The sequence below is a fragment of the Balaenoptera borealis genome, assembly GCF_965194805.1.
Source record: "Balaenoptera borealis genome assembly, chromosome: 2".
NCBI classification, from domain to species: Eukaryota; Metazoa; Chordata; class Mammalia; order Artiodactyla; family Balaenopteridae; genus Balaenoptera; species Balaenoptera borealis.
Genome location: NC_138867.1, coordinates 161,699,445 through 161,716,729, shown reverse-complemented (window position 1 = coordinate 161,716,729; position 17,285 = coordinate 161,699,445). Strand labels below are relative to the sequence as shown.

The window sequence follows — 17,285 nt, the reverse complement described above, 5'->3', positions numbered from 1 at the left end:
GGAGGTTTGGGGAAAATTTACCCAGTGAACAATTCCTTGTGGCCTCACCCTTTCCTCACGCTCTCCTCTGTGCTCTTGAGCTAAAGAGACCTGGATTAAAGTCACTTGCTCTAACCTTATTATTTTAAAATACGGCTGCTCCTGCTTTGAGGATTTCCACTGGACCAACACGGTAGCAAAGCAGCACTGAATCAGAAGCAGGTAAATTTCAAAATGACAGCTCTAAAAATATCCACTTTCCTTTTGTTCTCCCCCTATCCCTTTGCTCTGAACACCTTTGCCCTGAGGCTTTGCCTTTACCCTTCTCTGATTACTGCTCCAAAAGGGTTTCCACGAGCGGGGGAGTATTTATGGTTTCATTTGCTCCCAAGTCCTTGGTGGCAAAGGATGCTTGCTTCCTGATTCTTACTAATTGTGGAATTCACATCATTAACACAAAAATCATCATTTACAAAAAAAACAATTTCCTCAGCTTCCTATTTCTTCTGGGCCAACACTGAAAGAATATTTTCAAAGAAACAATATCCTCTCTCCTTTGCTCTTCTGAGTTTCACGTTCTTACCTCTAGTCACATTTTCAACCCTTATTACGGGATGCATCACAAAAATAGAAGAAAGTTCTTTGTGCTTTCCCTGTACCAGCCAATTATTCTAATTTGTTCTGTCTCTAACGAACAGAATGCAAAATCAACACAAAGCCTGATTATGCGACCTCTTCCAAGGGAAAGGTCTGAGAGTTGTCTATTTACTAATGAAGCTCAGTGTGTATTAAGGGTTGACTGAAGCAATCATCAGGAATTTTCATCCCTTAAATTAGTGTTTTCCACCAGATGCACATCTTTCATTTAGGATAATATAGCTTTTAAGTTCAGGAGACAGCTGGAGAAAAGAAAAGAACAAAAGGTAACCAACACAACATTTTAAGTGATAACACAGTAACAGCTCTCAACCTTCCCTGAGGAATTCAGCCTATTTTATGGACACAATTTAGTACAAACTCATAAGAAAGCTAACAAAACCCAAAACCGCTTCACAATAGCGTAGAGAGGTAAAGGTCAAAAATTATTACTGCCAGGCCCAGCAGACAATGGCACCTACCGCAAAGAGCACAGGACAGGAAAACCTGGAAGCCTGTGTTCCAGTTTCGGTTATTCCTGTAAGCATTAGTATGATCTGAGTGAACTCAGCCTGCCCTGCTTTTTCCGTTTATAAAAACCTACATCATCCTCTCAGTAGAATGAAATGCCACGTCTGAAAAGTTGCAGACCTCTTTAGGAAAGAAACAAAACCCATGCTTTCCAACCAAAATGGAATAATTCAGTCAATGGAGACAATAAAAATCTGCCATAAAGCAATTGTTTACTTGAAATCTATCTTTTGTGGTATATTTATTGGGGTAAGGAGTGTAAGGAAATCATAATTAGAGTTACCAATTATTCCAGAAATCAAGGTCGTTAAGTTCAGATTCCAACTTTGACCTTGACCCAGGCTTACAGAGATGTAAGGATGTCCCAATACCTCATATCCAACATACATGGGAGAATCAAGGTATGCAGACAGATCCTCTTATAAATATCCCATATGTAGTGGTTTTAATACAGGGTCTCAGATTCGTTGCCGTTCTTCGCATCCAGATGTGGGCATTTTTCCCTTGAATTTGGGCAGGCTTTCCATGCCTTCAAACAATAGAGCAGGGGTCAGTAAATTATGGCTGGTGGGCCAAATCTAGGCCTCTACCGGCTTTTATAAATGAAGCTTTATTGGAACACAGCCATGTTCCTTAGTATATGTATTGTTTGTGTCTGTTTTCACATCACAGCAGCAGAGCTAAGTAGTTGCAAAAGAGACTGTATGGCTTGTAAAGCCTAAAATATTGACTGTCTGACACTTTATGGAAAAAGATCTCCAACGCCTGCAATACTATATAATGAAAGTGATGCTATGTAACATCTAAGACTAGGTCATAAAAGGTCATGCATGATTTTGCATGATTCTCGTGGAATGCTTGAACCCTGGACACTCATTCTTGGGATACTCTATCTTGAATCCTAACTACCACGTTATGAGAAGTCCAAGCCACATGGGCAGCCATCTATAGGCACTCCAGTCAACAGTCCTTGTTGGGCCCAGTCTTCAAGTCATCCCATCTCAAGGGCCCAGACGTGTGAATTAAAATTATCTAGATGATTCCAGCCCCAGCCATTTGAATCCTCATGAGCTGAGGTTTCAGACATCAGTCATGGAGTAGAGACAAGCCATCTCCTCTGTGTATTGTTTGAATTGCTGACCCACAGAATCTGGGCACATATTAAAATTTTTGTTTATTTCACCACTAACTTTGGACTTCTTTATTATGTAGCAATAGATGACTATAGCACTGTGTCTGTACACAGGAGATCTGCATTTCACAGAGCACATATTTAGATGTGAATGTTGACTGCTCAATTTCTAAGAAGAACGTATACACACATATAGGTACAAAATGTTTATGTATATGTAAATATTAGACCTATATAAACTAATCTATATTATCCATAAAATGAGGGGGCCCTTGATAATGGCTAACATTTTTTTTCGGTATTTATTGTGTTCCAAGAACTGATAAATTCTTGCATTGTATGAATTTTCTCTTTTAACCCTCATAGCAACTCCCTGAGAGGAGTAATGTTATCTGTATTTTATAGATGAGAAAACTGAGGCAAAAACAGATAACACGCTCAAGAGTACTCAACAAGTAAATTTTAGAGTCAAGATTTGAACCCAAGTTCTCAAGTTTTAGATCCCTTACTCTTAGTCACCAAGCTATATATTGAGGAAGGGGATGAAAGCTGAAGCCATTACCTCATGCTCAAGAGGTTAGACAGAAACTTAGCAGGTATGGTTGAAAGAAGACAGGACTTGGAGTCGTAAGCCCAGAGCCTGAGTTATGAAATGAATTCTCCTCTCATCTAGATATAGGTTTGTTTTTAGAAAATGAAGAAGAGCACTGCATATTCTGATTGTTAATTTCTGTACTTAATGATGACCAAAGAATGGAATTTTACCAGGGAGTTATTTTGCAATGACATAAATTATTGATTCAAAATCAAACCTTTATTATAAATTATTGATTCAAAATCAAATCTTGATTAAGTCTCCATCGCATCAGAAGCCTCTCCCACTCTTCCTTTCTTTTTAAACCCTTTTCTGTCTACTCTTGGCCAAAGCTTGAAGCCTAATTTAACATTTGGAAATAAAATAATGAAATAGTCATCACACAGCAATTCCAATGCCTACTGAAATGGAAGGTCTAAATAATTTTTCAGATAATTTAGGAAATTAAAAATATTTACATCATAGATGCAAAGACAGAAGTTACTTGTGTAATAAAATAAATGGTGAGACAAAAAGCTTCTGGTCAAGTAGATTTGTTTAAATATGAACACTAATCTGAGTTCTACCTCTGTGCTAAAACCCAGTGACAGGTTGCATACAGCTTCTAAAGGGATAGTTCAGTGCGCTGGGTCAAATTCATGCCATAAAATGTGGTATTAGTAGTAGTACCAGAAGACAGAGTGTGACTGTCTTCTTTGGGACATAGACGAAGACGCCAAGATAGACAATATCAAGGACAAATTATGTAGAATAAGATATTATCTCAGTCCGTGGAACATGTCATCCAGGATAGAACAAGAAATAGATTTATTATCAAGTACATGAAGCCAGAGACAGTAAGCAATGAGTGGTAGTTGGTTAAAATAGACAGGTTTTAGAAGTAGAGGCACGGATGTGGAAAACAAACTTAGGGTTACCAGGGGATTGTGGCAGGGAGGCTAAATTGGGAGATTGGGACTGAAATATACACACTACTATACATAAAATAGATAACTAATAAGAACCTGCTCTTCTTATTAGCACAGGGAACTCCACTCAATACTCTCTAGTGGACTATTTGGAAAAGACTCTAAAAAAAAATAAAAGTGGATATATGTATATGTATAACTGATTCATTTTGCTGTACACCTGAAACTAACACAACACTGTAAATCAACTATACTCCAATAAAAATTTTTTTAAAAATAGGTTTTAAGAACGATAGTCAGGGAGCAGTGTGGATTGGAAAGACCTGGCAAGAAATATTTCTGCATCCTTAGAAAATGCTCCCCAAGTTGGCTATGGCAAGGGTGAGCATTTAAGAGATCTTTGACCTAAGGAGGACATGAGATGAACAATCTAACCCAGTGTGCATGAATTATTCTCCTCGGTGCTATCAGAAATCAGATGGCATCCTAGAGCAAGGGTCAGCAGATCTTTTCTGTAAAGGGTCAGATAGTAAACATTTTGGATTTTGTGTACCATATGTCTCTGCTGCAACTGCCCATCTGCTGCTGTAGCACAGAAACAGCCATGCACAATACGTTAATGAATGGGTGCGGCTGTGTTCAAGCAAAACGTTATGTACAAAACCAGGAGTCAAGCGAGATCTGATCAGTGGGCCAGAGTTTGCGGACCCCAGTTCTGGGTCAGTGTTCACAGCTGAATGAGTCATGAGGCCTTAAGTTCCAGTTCTCATTGTACTACTTTCTACCTGGGTGAACTTGGGTTCATCCCTTTTATTTATATGGGCCACTATATTAGTCAAGGTAGTGGGTGGTTTGTTGTTTGTTTTTTTTTGTTGCCTGAGACTGAGCTACTGTCCCGATATCTCACTCTAAAACCTATAGAAAGAGAAGGGCTGTGTTCCTCCAGCTGTGGCACCTCAGGGTAGGGTCCTCTACCTAAGGCTCTGAAAAAGTAAGGAGGGCACAGTGCTACCTCATAGTACAAAAAGGTACATGAAAGACCTATGTTCTCCTTCCTCTGCTGCTGGCAGGCACTAAGATGAGGAAGAGATGCTCAGAAGGCCATGGCATGGTGATGGAGGAGTCCAGTCTGGCTGCGGCACCTTCACGACCTTAGGAAAACTGTCGGCAAGCTTTCATTAGAGTAGGTTCAGGCCACAACGTGCATATTCATCTTTCATCTGTTTAAACAAGGCACTAAATAGTAGGTGTCACTGGTCACTTCCTATTGAACAAAGCCTACAAGATTTTAGGTAAGCATCAAGACACTGATGTTGGGTCAGGCGAAGATTTCTTAGCTATGACACCAAAAAGTATATTGATAAAAGAAAAAAATAAGCTGGGCTTCATTCAGATAAAAAATAATGCATTTCAAAAGACACCATTAAAAAAGTAAAGACGTGCCATGAACTAGGAAAAAATATTTGAAAATCATATATCCAATAAAGGACTTGTATCCAATAATAACAAGTGTTGGCAAGGATATGGAGAAACTGGAACCCTCATGCATTGCTGGTGGAATTGTCAAATTCGAAACTGCTACTTTGAAACACTGATTCATCATATGACCCAGGTAATTACCCCTAGGTAACCACCCAAGTGAAATTAAAACTACATGCACACATCAGCCAGAGCGGCGAAAACGTGGAAACAAACCAAACGTCCATTAATTGGTGGAGGGATAAATAAAATGTAGTATATCCATACTATAGAATATTCTTTGGCAATATGATACATGCTACTGCATAACCTCAAAAACATTACGCTAGATAAAAGAAGCTAGACACAAGAGACCACATACGGTATGAGCCCATTTATATGAAATGTCTACAAAAGGCAAATCTATAGAGGTAAGAAGTAAATTATCGGTTGAATGGGTCTGGGGGTGGGAATGAGAGTGATTCCAAATAGGCACAAGGTTTCTTTTGGAGGGTGATGGAAATGTTCAAAAATTAGATTACATGATAGGTGCATACAACTCTATAAATTCACAGATTTTACTAAAAACCACTGAATTGCATATACTTCAAAAGAGTCAATTGTATGGCATGTGAATTATACATCAATACAACTGTTTAAAAAATAAAGAAATTTAAAAGAGAAGTCAGGGACAGCCCTGACCCCAAACCTCACTATGAAATGTTAACATATTTACACAGAAATCTGCCACTTATCCTGATGTCGCCCTTCCAGAAACTTGACTCTTAGGATGACAAAGAACACGAACGAAGAGTAAGAGACCTCCAAACAGGGTCTAAGATAGCCGTGGCTCATTTATGCACTTTAGACTACAGGAGAAAATGGAAGTCCTCCCCTCGCCCCTACCCAGCCTGAGATGAAAACTTAATGACTCATAGGTACAAATGCAGGGCATCTAATTTGCAGCTCGATTATCTGGTTTTCCTCAGCAGCTACATTAACTAAGTGACAGTTAATACTGAGGATGGGATCAGAAGCAAACTATCAAAGCACAGGCCTCTGGGTCTGGTCAGCCCCTTACAACTTCACACCACTGAGGGCAGGGCAGCAACGGTACCCTGGTGGCCAAAAATGGTTATGACATCTGTTATCTGAGGCTGGAAAGAGAATCAGTTTCTCAAAATGAGGTCATCAAAATGGCCATGGGTATGCACCCATTTATGATACAGGTTCTCTTGCCTCACTCAAACCAACTGAATCAGAACCTCCAACAATGATACCTAAGAATCTGCATTTTTAACAAGCCCCCTCGATGATTCTTATGTTTTAAATTTTATTGTGCACAAGAGCCCTTTACTTAGAGAATATTAGAGATGGAAGGAACCTTGATGATCATCTAACCCAAAGTTCACATACTGTAGATGAAAACACTGGGGACCAACGATGTAACATGATTTTCAAAGATCAAATCGTTCTTTAAACTCTTTAAAAACAAAAACAAAACTATGTCTCTAGTCCTAAAAATTGTCAAGAATACTACTGACAAAAGAGAATATAAAATGTACCTTGGAAATATTTTCTTCAAAGATTGATGAAGATAACATGCTTCATCATTTAAAGGGATATGTTTCTGCTCTCAGGAAAATTAATCCAGAGCACCTCATTACCTGAAGCTGCCAACTAAATGAGTCATCGTAACAGTTAAATTATTTTTTCCTTGTTGGTTGGTATGTTCAGTTTAATTATTGCCTTTTTTCCCCAAACCTACCTCCCTTGAGAAAATGCATAGGTTACTTGACCCAAAACACCAACATTCTTACAGATCACAAGCATTAAGTCATCATTTCCTCTGAAGCCACATCTCCAGGGCTGCAAGTCATATTTTTCTATTAATGCAGCCTGAATTCTCCTGTGCGTGGGTCCTAAATCATGAGCTAGCAAGAGGGAGGAGATATGGGGATATATGTATATGTAGAGCTGATTCACTTTGTTATAAAGCAGAAACTAACACCATTGTAAAGCAATTATACTCCAATAAAGATGTTAAAAAAAAAAAAAAGATTACATTCTATTGGAGGAAAACAGTCAATAAACAAATATACAAATGAATTAAAAAAAAAAAAAAGTGGGTTTCTGTTTCCAGGGGCCTATTTAGCCAGTGGGTTCATCCCCCGAAACCTCAGGCTCCCTTTCATTATTCCTGCTTGATCCTGCCTTTTGATAATTTCCAGTCAAGCACTGTTGTCTTATTTTCTGCTTTAGACAAGCTTAAGGGAGAGTTTCTTAAGTCACTTGACCAAAATATATTTTGGAGCATGGAAAGAACATAGTTTCTTTGTTTTTGGGGGGGTTTTGTTTTCACAAAAGGATTACTTGGATTCAAAATCTTGTTCACTGACTTGTTAATCGTGATGTAGTGACCTGACAAATTTCTCAGCCTGTTAGAGGCTTTAATTTCTTTTTCACAAAATGTAAAGAATAACACCTACCTTGCAAGGTTTTTTGCAAAGATTCTAAAAAACACGTAGCACGTAAAATAGATAATATATGTAACACGAACAGTGTCTATTGTATATATATAATTGTCAATGAAAAAATGTTGCCTGCCATATCAGTAAACAAAGGATGTTGCAGCCATCAAGCCATCACATTATAGCCGCCCCAAGAGTGAACCCTGAGGAAACTCAGGATGGAAACAGGATGCCCACCATCTAGCAGTCAACTGCCACAGCCTCCCCTGATGGTGCACCCCGAGGGAACTCAGGATGAGAAAGCACAGGATACTGGCCCACATAGCTGAGGTGCATATCAAAGGAAGGATTTCAGTGAGCCCAGACTTTTGCATCTTCCCATACACAGAAAAACACTAAAAAGTCATTAACTCGAGATGTCTGGTTTTCTTTAATTAACAGGAATCTTTCCATGTTCCGATTACCTGGTCTTTGTTGCAAAAACTCCTATAGTTGATGGCTCCTCCCTCTCCTTTTTGGATCAGTCCCTCAGAGAGAGCTGAGAGGCTGTGTCCCAGGCTTAAGTCCTCAGTTTTGCCCACCCAATAAAACATATTTCTCAACTTTGAGGTTGTGCATTTTTTTCAGTCAACATCATATATATGTTAAATATACATATATAGAATATATATACACAAATATACATATATATTAGTGTAGGGGGTAAAAACATGGACTTTTCCTTGTTATTTAACCACTCTGAACCTCAGTTTCCATTTCAGCAAAATAGACATATTAACAGGTCCTAAATCACAGTGTTGTCAGAAGGGCTAAACACACATAAAGCATGTACCCGCTGTCTGGCAAACAGTAGGAGCTCAACAAATGTTGTCCAATGGCAAGGCAGCCCTCAAGAGACCAGCGGTCAGTACGTGGTGGGTATTATGATTATTGTTCATTTCTTTCAGGGGCAATCTGGAAGCGCAGAGGCAGAGGTTTGGAGGAATTTTAGGGGTCCACACAATACACCCAGGTGGGAACAACACAGATCCCCTGAGTGGGGTTCAGGGAGCACACCTCAGCAGCCCTGGCCCTTCCTGCTCTCTCAGTTGGGAGGGTCTCAATGCTGGACTTTGTATTTTCAAAAGATGGCCCGGGCCTTCTTCAGAGAAGAGGAGGTGACAGACAGCATGATGATGGCTGATGAAGGTGTGGGATGATGAGCGGAGAGTCAGCTTGTACCAGAAACATCAACACTCAACCAATGCCTGGCTCTACTTCCTCACCTGTTGATTGATGACTAGGCTTTATCTAGTTTCAGGACGAGAGTAAAACACAAGGATTCGAAATAGAGTCACAGGTGTAGAAAACAAACTTATGGTTACCAGGGGGGGAAAGTGGGGAGGGGAGAGGGATAAATTGGGAGATTGGGATTGACATATACACAACACTACCTATAAACTAGATGACTAATCAGGACCTACTGTATAGCACAGGGAACTCTACTCAGTGCTCTGTAATGACCTGTATGGGAAAAGAGTCTAAAAAAGAGTGGATTATATGTATATGTATAACTGCTTCACTTTGCTGTACACCCGGAACTAACACAACATTGTAAATCAACTATACTCCAATAAAAATTTAAAAAAACACACGCAAGGATTCTCCAAAGATCTTATGTTTGGACCTGATTCCTAGATCTTCTTCTGGGAATTGGGGGTGGGAGGAGAGAGAGTAAAGGAAACAGTGGGGTGGGGCGGGGGGACGTGCATAGGGAAATGAGCGCTTCATGGTGGAAGCACTGAAGCACCACAAAAGGAGTCCCATCGATCCTGGAGAAACCCCCTCACGTCCCCTCCAGGAAAACTTCAAAACTCAGGACTGTCGATTCAGCGCACCTGAAAAAAACAGAGCAGATGGACGTCAGGACCCCGTTGGGATCCTGCAGCTCCATGGCTGCGGCCCCAGCAGTTTTGAGGGCAAACAGCTTACTCCAGAGTATTGATCCAGCCACAGCAAGGTGCAATCTGCTTAAAAAAAAAAAAAAGAAAAAAAAAGTCTGTTTGAGAAATAGACCCACAGACACAGAAAACAAAATTTCGGTTACCGAAGGGGAAAAGGTGAGGGGAGGGATAAATTAGGAGTGTGGGATTAACAGAGACACACAGATATATGATATATGTAAAATAGATGAACAACAGGGTCCTACTGTAGAGCACAGTATTACTGTGCTCAATATTACTCAATATCTTGCAATAAACGATAATGAAAAAGAATCTGGAAAAGAATATATATATATATGTATGTATGTATAAGTATGTATGTGTGTATGCATAACTGAATCACTTTGCTGTACACCGGAAACCACCAACAATGTAAATCAACCATTCTTCAGTTTAAAAAAATAATTTAAAAATAATTTTAAAGTCTGTGTATGTACAGCAACCCTACCCCGTCAAGCCGGGAAGACGAACAGCAGTTAAGCGTAGACAGAGGCAACCCACCACATTGTCCCCAGCACGCAACTCCAGACATGGTCAGAAGCCTTTTACTGCCTGAGAGTTTTAGCACATGAGGGGGAAGCTTTTCAACTCAATTAGCATTCAATGGTCCTGATGCTCAATCACAGGGATCAGCTGGGAAGTTACTAAAGCCATTACCAAGGGCTGGAGTCGCCAGCTGAGTTTGAAATGTCAGTGCCTTTCCCCTGACACCACCTCCCCTCTTCCCACTGTCCCTCCCAATCAGAGGTCCTGATAATTTGGTAACCTTTCACAACAGCAGGCAGTCATCCTTCAGTCTTGGGATCAGGGACTTTGAAATACCCAAGGAGTCAATTACAGCTTGGCTCTGTCCCTGGGAAAAGAAAGCAGCATCCGAGAGGTGGAAGGAATTGGGGTCCTGGGCAACGCGGGCACGTGAGTTCCGAGGCGCCTTCTCCCAGATGCTGCCTGCATCCCACCAAAGCTTCCGAGGAGACCACAGCCTGTAGGGGTAGAAAGAAGAGCCTGGGAAGACCCAGCTCAAGGTTGCTCTAAGCAAAAGAGAATATGAATGGAGAATTGTCTCGAATTAGAGGAGGATTGCAGGAATGTAACCCTTTGTATTCTAAAGACCTGACAGTGAATTGGTAGGTAGGTAGGACCTTGGCTAGTTGTTAATCAATACCCATTGGCCCTTTCTCTTTGCTGCATCCAGATTCCCTTCGACAGCCCCCTTGCCTCTGGGTGGGGCCCTGGGACGAGCCCTGACCAGTGGACCATGCGCAGAAGTGGCTCTGTCCTCTCTGGGCAGAAGAGGCCAAGAGCGTGCGTGCCTTCTCCAAGCTCCCTTCTTCCAGCGCCGGGGCTCCGAGGACCTGAGGAAGGTGACGCCACAATGTTGAAGGACCCTGAGTCCCTCACATCTGCAAAGAACAGAGTCTCCCACTCCAACCCTAGCCAGTAAATCGAGCAAGAAAGAAGACTTGAACCTGTATGGATGAAGAATGTCGCCTGCCCTATCAGTCAACAGAGTGTTGCAGCCATCAAGCCATCATCAGCCATGGCAGCCATCCCCGATGGTGCACCCGGAGGGGATTCAGGATGGAGAAAAGCAGGATGCTGGCTCTAGATAGTTCAAATGCACATCAAAGGAAGGATTCCAATGAGCCCAGACTCCTGCCTCTTCCCGTACATAGAAAAATGCTAAATTCATTGACTTGAGATGTCTGGTTTTTCTTTAATTAACAGTAATCTTTTGATGTTCCGGCTACCTGGTTGTTTTGGGGTTTAATGTTTTGTTTTGTTTTGTTTTTGCAAAACTCCTATATGTCCTGGTTCCTCCCTTCCCTCTTCAGTGCAATCTCTCAGAGCGATCTGACACTGCCTCCCGGGCTTAAGTCCTCAGCAAGTCCACCAAAAAAAAGATGATTCTCAACTTTTAGTTGTGCATTTTTTTCAGTCAACACCTGCTAAGCCACTGAGATTTTAGGTTGTTTGTTAGTACAGCTACCATCAGTTATCCTGACTGACAAAATGACATAATCAGAATTACAAACAAAAATATCCATCATATATATATATATATATATATATATATATATATATATATATATATATATATATATATAATTTATAAACAACAAAATAACTGAATTAACTGTCCAAAAAGGGAGCTGGTTAAATAAAGGATGGTACACGATACAGCCGTTAAGACACGTCTTTAAAATGATGCTAATGACATAGGGATACGATAAAAAGTGAACTTATTGTTTTTTATACTGCAGAGTAGTAACCAAAAAGTAATTGTAAAATAATTTAAGTACTTTGCTTAGAGTCTTTGAAGGGGATTTATGGATCACAGATTTTTTTTTAAAAATTCTCCCTTTCCCGTCTTACCACAGCACTTGCTCCCACACTTCCTTCTTCAACTATTCGTGCACAAAATCCCCGCCACTAGCCTACTTACCTCTAGCCTCCCCTTCCTTTTTTCCCCCAATACTGTACCCCCAAAACTAAAGGACAGTCCACCATGCAGAAAAGGAAGAATAGGTGGAAGGAGGGTAAGACTGCTAACAGTCATACATCAACAATGCTCACCCAGAACCTCTGGCAAAAGGAACTTCATTTTTCTACATCTTTCCAGAATCAGAATCTTGCTCACCTCTGGCCCAGGCTCAAAGGGAGCTCTTGTCGTCAGAGAAAAATTAAGGAGTTCTCCACTGCCTGTGAAAGTAACTGACGATGCTTTCTGATACATTGCAGGCACGGAGAGAGAGCATGTTTAGCTTAGTCAAGGCCTCTTTTATGACATGGAAAGAAAAGAGGTCAAAGTTACATTAAAATGAAGAATCAAAGAGTTCTTTGATTTTTGAAAGAAATCATTAATTGCATGACTTTTGATCAGACTGCATGTCTTATCAAATCTGGAGCTCATACTTGCACGTGGATGAATAATACAAGAGTCCCCACAAGATCCCTCTCCTCTGCAGCCCCATGTTTTTCTCCCTTTGGCTGGTGACAGTGGTTTTGTTCCTCTACGTGAGTTGGATGGGTTGGGAATGTGTCACTTTGAAAAGAAGATGCCCTAACACCTGTCCATAAAAAAGGCAGAGTTCTGGTTACCTCAGCCCTCCCATCCATTCTGGGCACCCACTCAGGGCTCCAAAATGATCTTGTTGGCTGGGCCTTCACAGTAGATAGGTGTGAATTAAATGACGAAGCTCTCGGCTGCGTCAGACAGAGGGGGCAAATCATAGTGTCTGATAGGACAGGTATTTTGCCTGTTTTTAAATTTCTACACAATGGGGGATCCTTTTCTAGGCTGACCCATCTGGAAGTTGCTTTCCCCGCCCCCCTCACCAGGTATCAAATTCAGCCTCAACAGAACATGGGCCCTCAGAGATGCCACAAACATAGAGACCCCAGAATGAGAAAAAGGAGAGCGCTGTAAACCTGGATCTCAAGGAGGACAGAAACAGGCATTTTGCAGACAGCATGAAAGGAAAGCACAGAAAATGACTCCACTTAAAACAGAATTTTGAAAAAAAAAACAAAAAAACAAAAAACAGAATTTTGAGCTACAACAGCTCCGGGGACTTGAATTCTCTCCAGTTAGTAAATACATAGTTTGCACCATCTTACCACAGAATAATCTGAGATAAGATGAGAGACAGGGTACTAAAGATCGACAAAACCTAGATTTTGAGTGAGGAGGACTCTGAAATGGGCAAGAATAGAGACATCTGCACTCAATACAAAAAGCTGAGAGTTTTGTCCACCCTTGTGAGGAAGGTATTAAGAACCTCAGTAAAGGGGCTTCCCTGGTGGCGCAGTGGTTGAGAATCTGCCTGCCAATGCAGGGGACACGGGTTCGAGCCCTGGTCTGGGAAGATCCCACATGCCGCGGAGCAACTGGGCCCGTGAGCCACAACTACTGAGCCTGAGCGTCTGGAGCCTCTGCTCCGCAACAAGAGAGGCCGCGATAGTGAGAGGCCCGCGCACCGCGATGAAGAGTGGCCCCCACTCGCCGCAACTGGAGAAAGCCCTCACACAGAAACGAAGACCCAACACAGCCAAAAATAAACATAATAAATAAATAATAAAAATTTTTTACAAAACACCAAAAACATAAAATCTGGAAAAAAGTTGAACACCTATATACGCCCTGCAGACTTTACATTTAGTATTTTGAAGAAAAAAAAAAAACAAAGAACCTCAGTAAAAATGACTTAGAGTCTTCAATTACTCCTTTTCTTAGTAAAAGTGGAGGGAGATAAACAACCTTAGTAATTGTTACGGATAATATCCGGACTATGGGTGTGTCACTGGCAATCTCAGAAAGTGGGTCTCTCTTGCCCTCCTGGGGCCCCTGGGGCTGTGCCAGCCCACCGGCACGCCCCACGTGGGGTGTCTGCTAGACTAGGGCATGGGTGGGGAGGCCCAGGTGTGAGGGGCCAGGTAGAGTACCTCTGCCTCCCCCCTGATCTCCTCCACAAAACTGCCCCTCCTCCTGAAGCCTGACCCCCAAGTCACACGTTCCTTATCATGACCTCACTGGGTAGTGATGACCTCACCGGCCTTCTAACAGTTTCCATGGCCGCGTAACTGCCAACGTGCTGCCCTCAGAGAAACTTCCCTGACAGTTCTCCACCAGATACCGATCTCTTTGGTTGTCTGAGAATGTGTGACTGGATCGTCTATATTAACTCAGACCTGTGCTCTGTTCCATGGGTGGGTAGTGCGGCAGGTACACCGAGACCGCCCGGAGGCATGGTGTACACACAATCTCACCTGGCTGCCTCATGTTCCTGTGGGGTTTGCCCACTACGTATACCTGAGCGCGTTCCCAGCTGTAAGTAATACCAGTGACCTGGGACACCTTCAGGGACCCACAGTGCTCACTGCTGAGGACAAGTGAAAGGTCATCCCTGGACAAGTGTGCAGGATGGTCCTGATCTTTATAAATGTAGCTTCCCCTTTGGGCTACAGGATGCTTCCATTCAGACCCTTTCCTGATTGGCCTCTTAGCAAAAGACAAGTGCATTTTTGTTGGCAAATGGTAAATGGAGCAGTTTGAGGAAGAGGGCCACTCCTGAAACACACCTTCAAACCCAGGCACCTCTGTGCTGTCATGGAGACATCTATATCGGTGCCCTCAGACACATCCCATCCTGAGCTGCTGAGTACTAGGGGAGAGGGTGGTGCCATATTGATGGGAAGACTGGAAGCACCAAGAGGGATGTTGAAGTGCTAATGAGACTGGGGGGCTGAGGAGATGGTGTCCCAGGAGGCTGGGTTGATGTGAGCCTAGACTTGGTACCCAGAACGCGGTTCTCAGTCTCCTGATCACTCTGCCTCAGTACTTGGCCTTGTTCTAATCTACATAAAAGTATCAGAGGGCTAGAGTTCAGTGTGGTGGAAACAGGCAGTATAAATGGGGCCCAAGAGGGGTTGCCAAGGTGGGAGGGGTTCTTCACCAATTTATATTAGATTATTTTTTTCCAAAACTTGAAAGACATTTCCATTAAAGCCTCAGAAGTGACAGACTGCAAGAAATGTTTTCTCTGTTGTGGAAGGGAGAGATGGAGAGGCTCATGATTGCAATGACTTTCGGGTTCTACTGTTTTCCCTGGAAACGGTGAAGAGACTTCCTCATGTGCTGCAGCCGTAGGCTCTAGGAATTGCTTTTGCAGCCAGTGTCCCTTCCCTAGGGACTCATAGAGGTGATGGGCCAAGGCTGTGTTTTGGATGTCAAGTCGATTAAAGGTCTTCAGCCAGAAACTGGGAGAGACATGAGAGAGGGAAATTCTGGCAGGAGACTGTGTACAGCAGAAGTGACTGATCAGTTCTGATTTTCTTTGCAGCAGCAGTGGCTCCCGTTTCTCCTCCTACCCCTGGTCAGTACCATGTCCCCTACCGAGGGTGTGGAGAAACGCAGTTGGGCTGGCATGGGGAGACATACTGCCTGGTTGGTGGCTACCGGGCCTACGGGGATGTTCCTTTGGCCACGCCAGCAACGGTGGAAGCAGAGAAGCCAGTCCCCAGACGTGCTCCCAAGAGAAAGCACGCTCTGGAAGAGTCAGACGAAGACCTGGGTTGCCCCAGACCCAAAATCCGGCGATTGGAGCATTCAAGCAGCTTCGGACTAGAAGGTGCTTTGATTCTCAAGCAGGGTGGCCCAACCTCTGGGCACATCCCCTCTGCAACAGCCCCAGTAAACCAATGTCCCATCCTTACTTGCTCAAGGTCGGCAACAGGGAGTCCCCTCCTAAAGAAGGTTCTCTCGCATTGCCACTCTCTCAAAGGCTGCCCCCAGTGTGGTTCCCTCCTGTGGGCCTGATCAGCCTTAGGGCAGAGTTGTCTCTTTCCTTCTCTGAGTCGGACCAAATCGTCTTAGTAACACCTCTTCACAGTGGTGACCATGTGTTTCACGGGGGCTGCTGCTGAGCCTTTATCTCATCCTTTCACGGTGGAGAGAGGGAGAATTATAATGATTTTTACTTCTAGGGGAGAGGGTGGTGCCATATTGATGGGAAGACCGGAAGAACCAAGAGGGCTGTCGAAGTGCTAATGAGACTGGAGGGCTGAGGAGATGGTGTCCCAGGAGGCTGGGTTGATGTGAGCCTAGACTTGGTACCCAGAACGCGGTTCTCAGTCTCCTGATCACTCTGCCTCAGTATTCGGCCTTGTTCTAATCTACATAAAAGTATCAGAGGGCTAGAGTTCAGTGTGGTGGAAACAGGCAGTATAAATGGGGCCCAAGAGGGGTTGCCAAGGTGGGAGGGGTTCTTCACCAATTTATATTAGATTATTTTTTTCCAAAACTTGAAAGACATTTCCATTAAAGCCTCAGAAGTGACAGACTGCAAGAAATGTTTTCTCTGTTGTGGAAGGGAGAGATGGAGAGGCTCATGGTTGCAATGACTTTCGGGTTCTACTGTTTACCCTGGAAACGGTGAAGAGACTTCCTCATGTGCTGCAGCCATAGGCTCTAGGAATTGCTTTTGCAGCCAGTGTCCCTTCCCTAGGGACTCATAGAGGTGATGGGCCAAGGCTGTGTTTTGGATGTCAAGTCGATTAAAGGTCTTCAGCCAGAAACTGGGAGAGACATGAGAGAGGGAAATTCTGGCAGGAGACTGTGTACAGCAGAAGTGACTGATCAGTTCTGATTTTCTTTGCAGCAGCAGTTCCTTTGGCCACGCCAGCAAAGGTGGAAGCAGAGAAGCCAGTCCCTAGACATGCTCCCAAGAGAAAGCGCGCTCCGGAAGAGTCAGACGAAGACCTGGGTTGCCCCAGACCCAAAATCCGGCGATTGGAGCATGGTGCCAGGAGGTAGACCCCACAGCATCTTGCTGGCTGAGGCACTCTGAAGAGAGGGCAATGGTTTAACTGCCTAAGGCAGCGAATGCCTCTTCCTGCAGTGACCCACCCCGTCCCCCCACTGCCCACTGCCACAGATCACAACCTGCGTCGTTCTGTTTGAGCCTTCCTCAGCCAGGAGCCTCCTGCCACACTAAATGGCCAAAAGCAAGGAGCCTCAGAAACTGAGGTTTGAAATGACAGTCTGCCCTGAACATCCCAGGGCTGAAGCTGGCCTGGAAGAAAACGTGACGT

At 43.2% G+C, this 17,285-nt stretch overlaps 1 protein-coding gene across 36 annotated transcripts in view; it reads right to left on the bottom strand.

The window, feature by feature from the left end:
* LOC309623767 (uncharacterized protein) overlaps nt 1–17,285 on the bottom strand; it is a 238,852-nt gene that overhangs the window by 208,301 nt on the left and 13,266 nt on the right. For 5 of the 36 annotated variants that reach the window (XR_014241566.1, XR_014241591.1, XR_014241598.1 and 2 more), the window contains 4 exons: nt 10,858–11,297; nt 10,459–10,675; nt 9,588–9,716; nt 5,619–9,000 (listed from right to left, as the gene is read on the bottom strand). The exons of 11 other annotated variants lie outside the window; for them this stretch is intronic. Coding sequence is in view for 2 of the 25 variants with exons in the window: in XM_082380954.1 (XP_082237080.1) it covers nt 8,947–9,000; nt 9,682–9,719 (92 nt within the window). In the remaining 23 variants the exon portion in view is untranslated. Of the gene's footprint in view, nt 1–5,618; nt 9,001–9,499; nt 9,720–10,458; nt 10,676–10,857; nt 11,298–17,285 lie in introns of those variants that run through there. 20 more of the 36 variants (XR_014241594.1, XR_014241597.1, XR_014241602.1 and 17 more) reach the window with 15 other exon arrangements.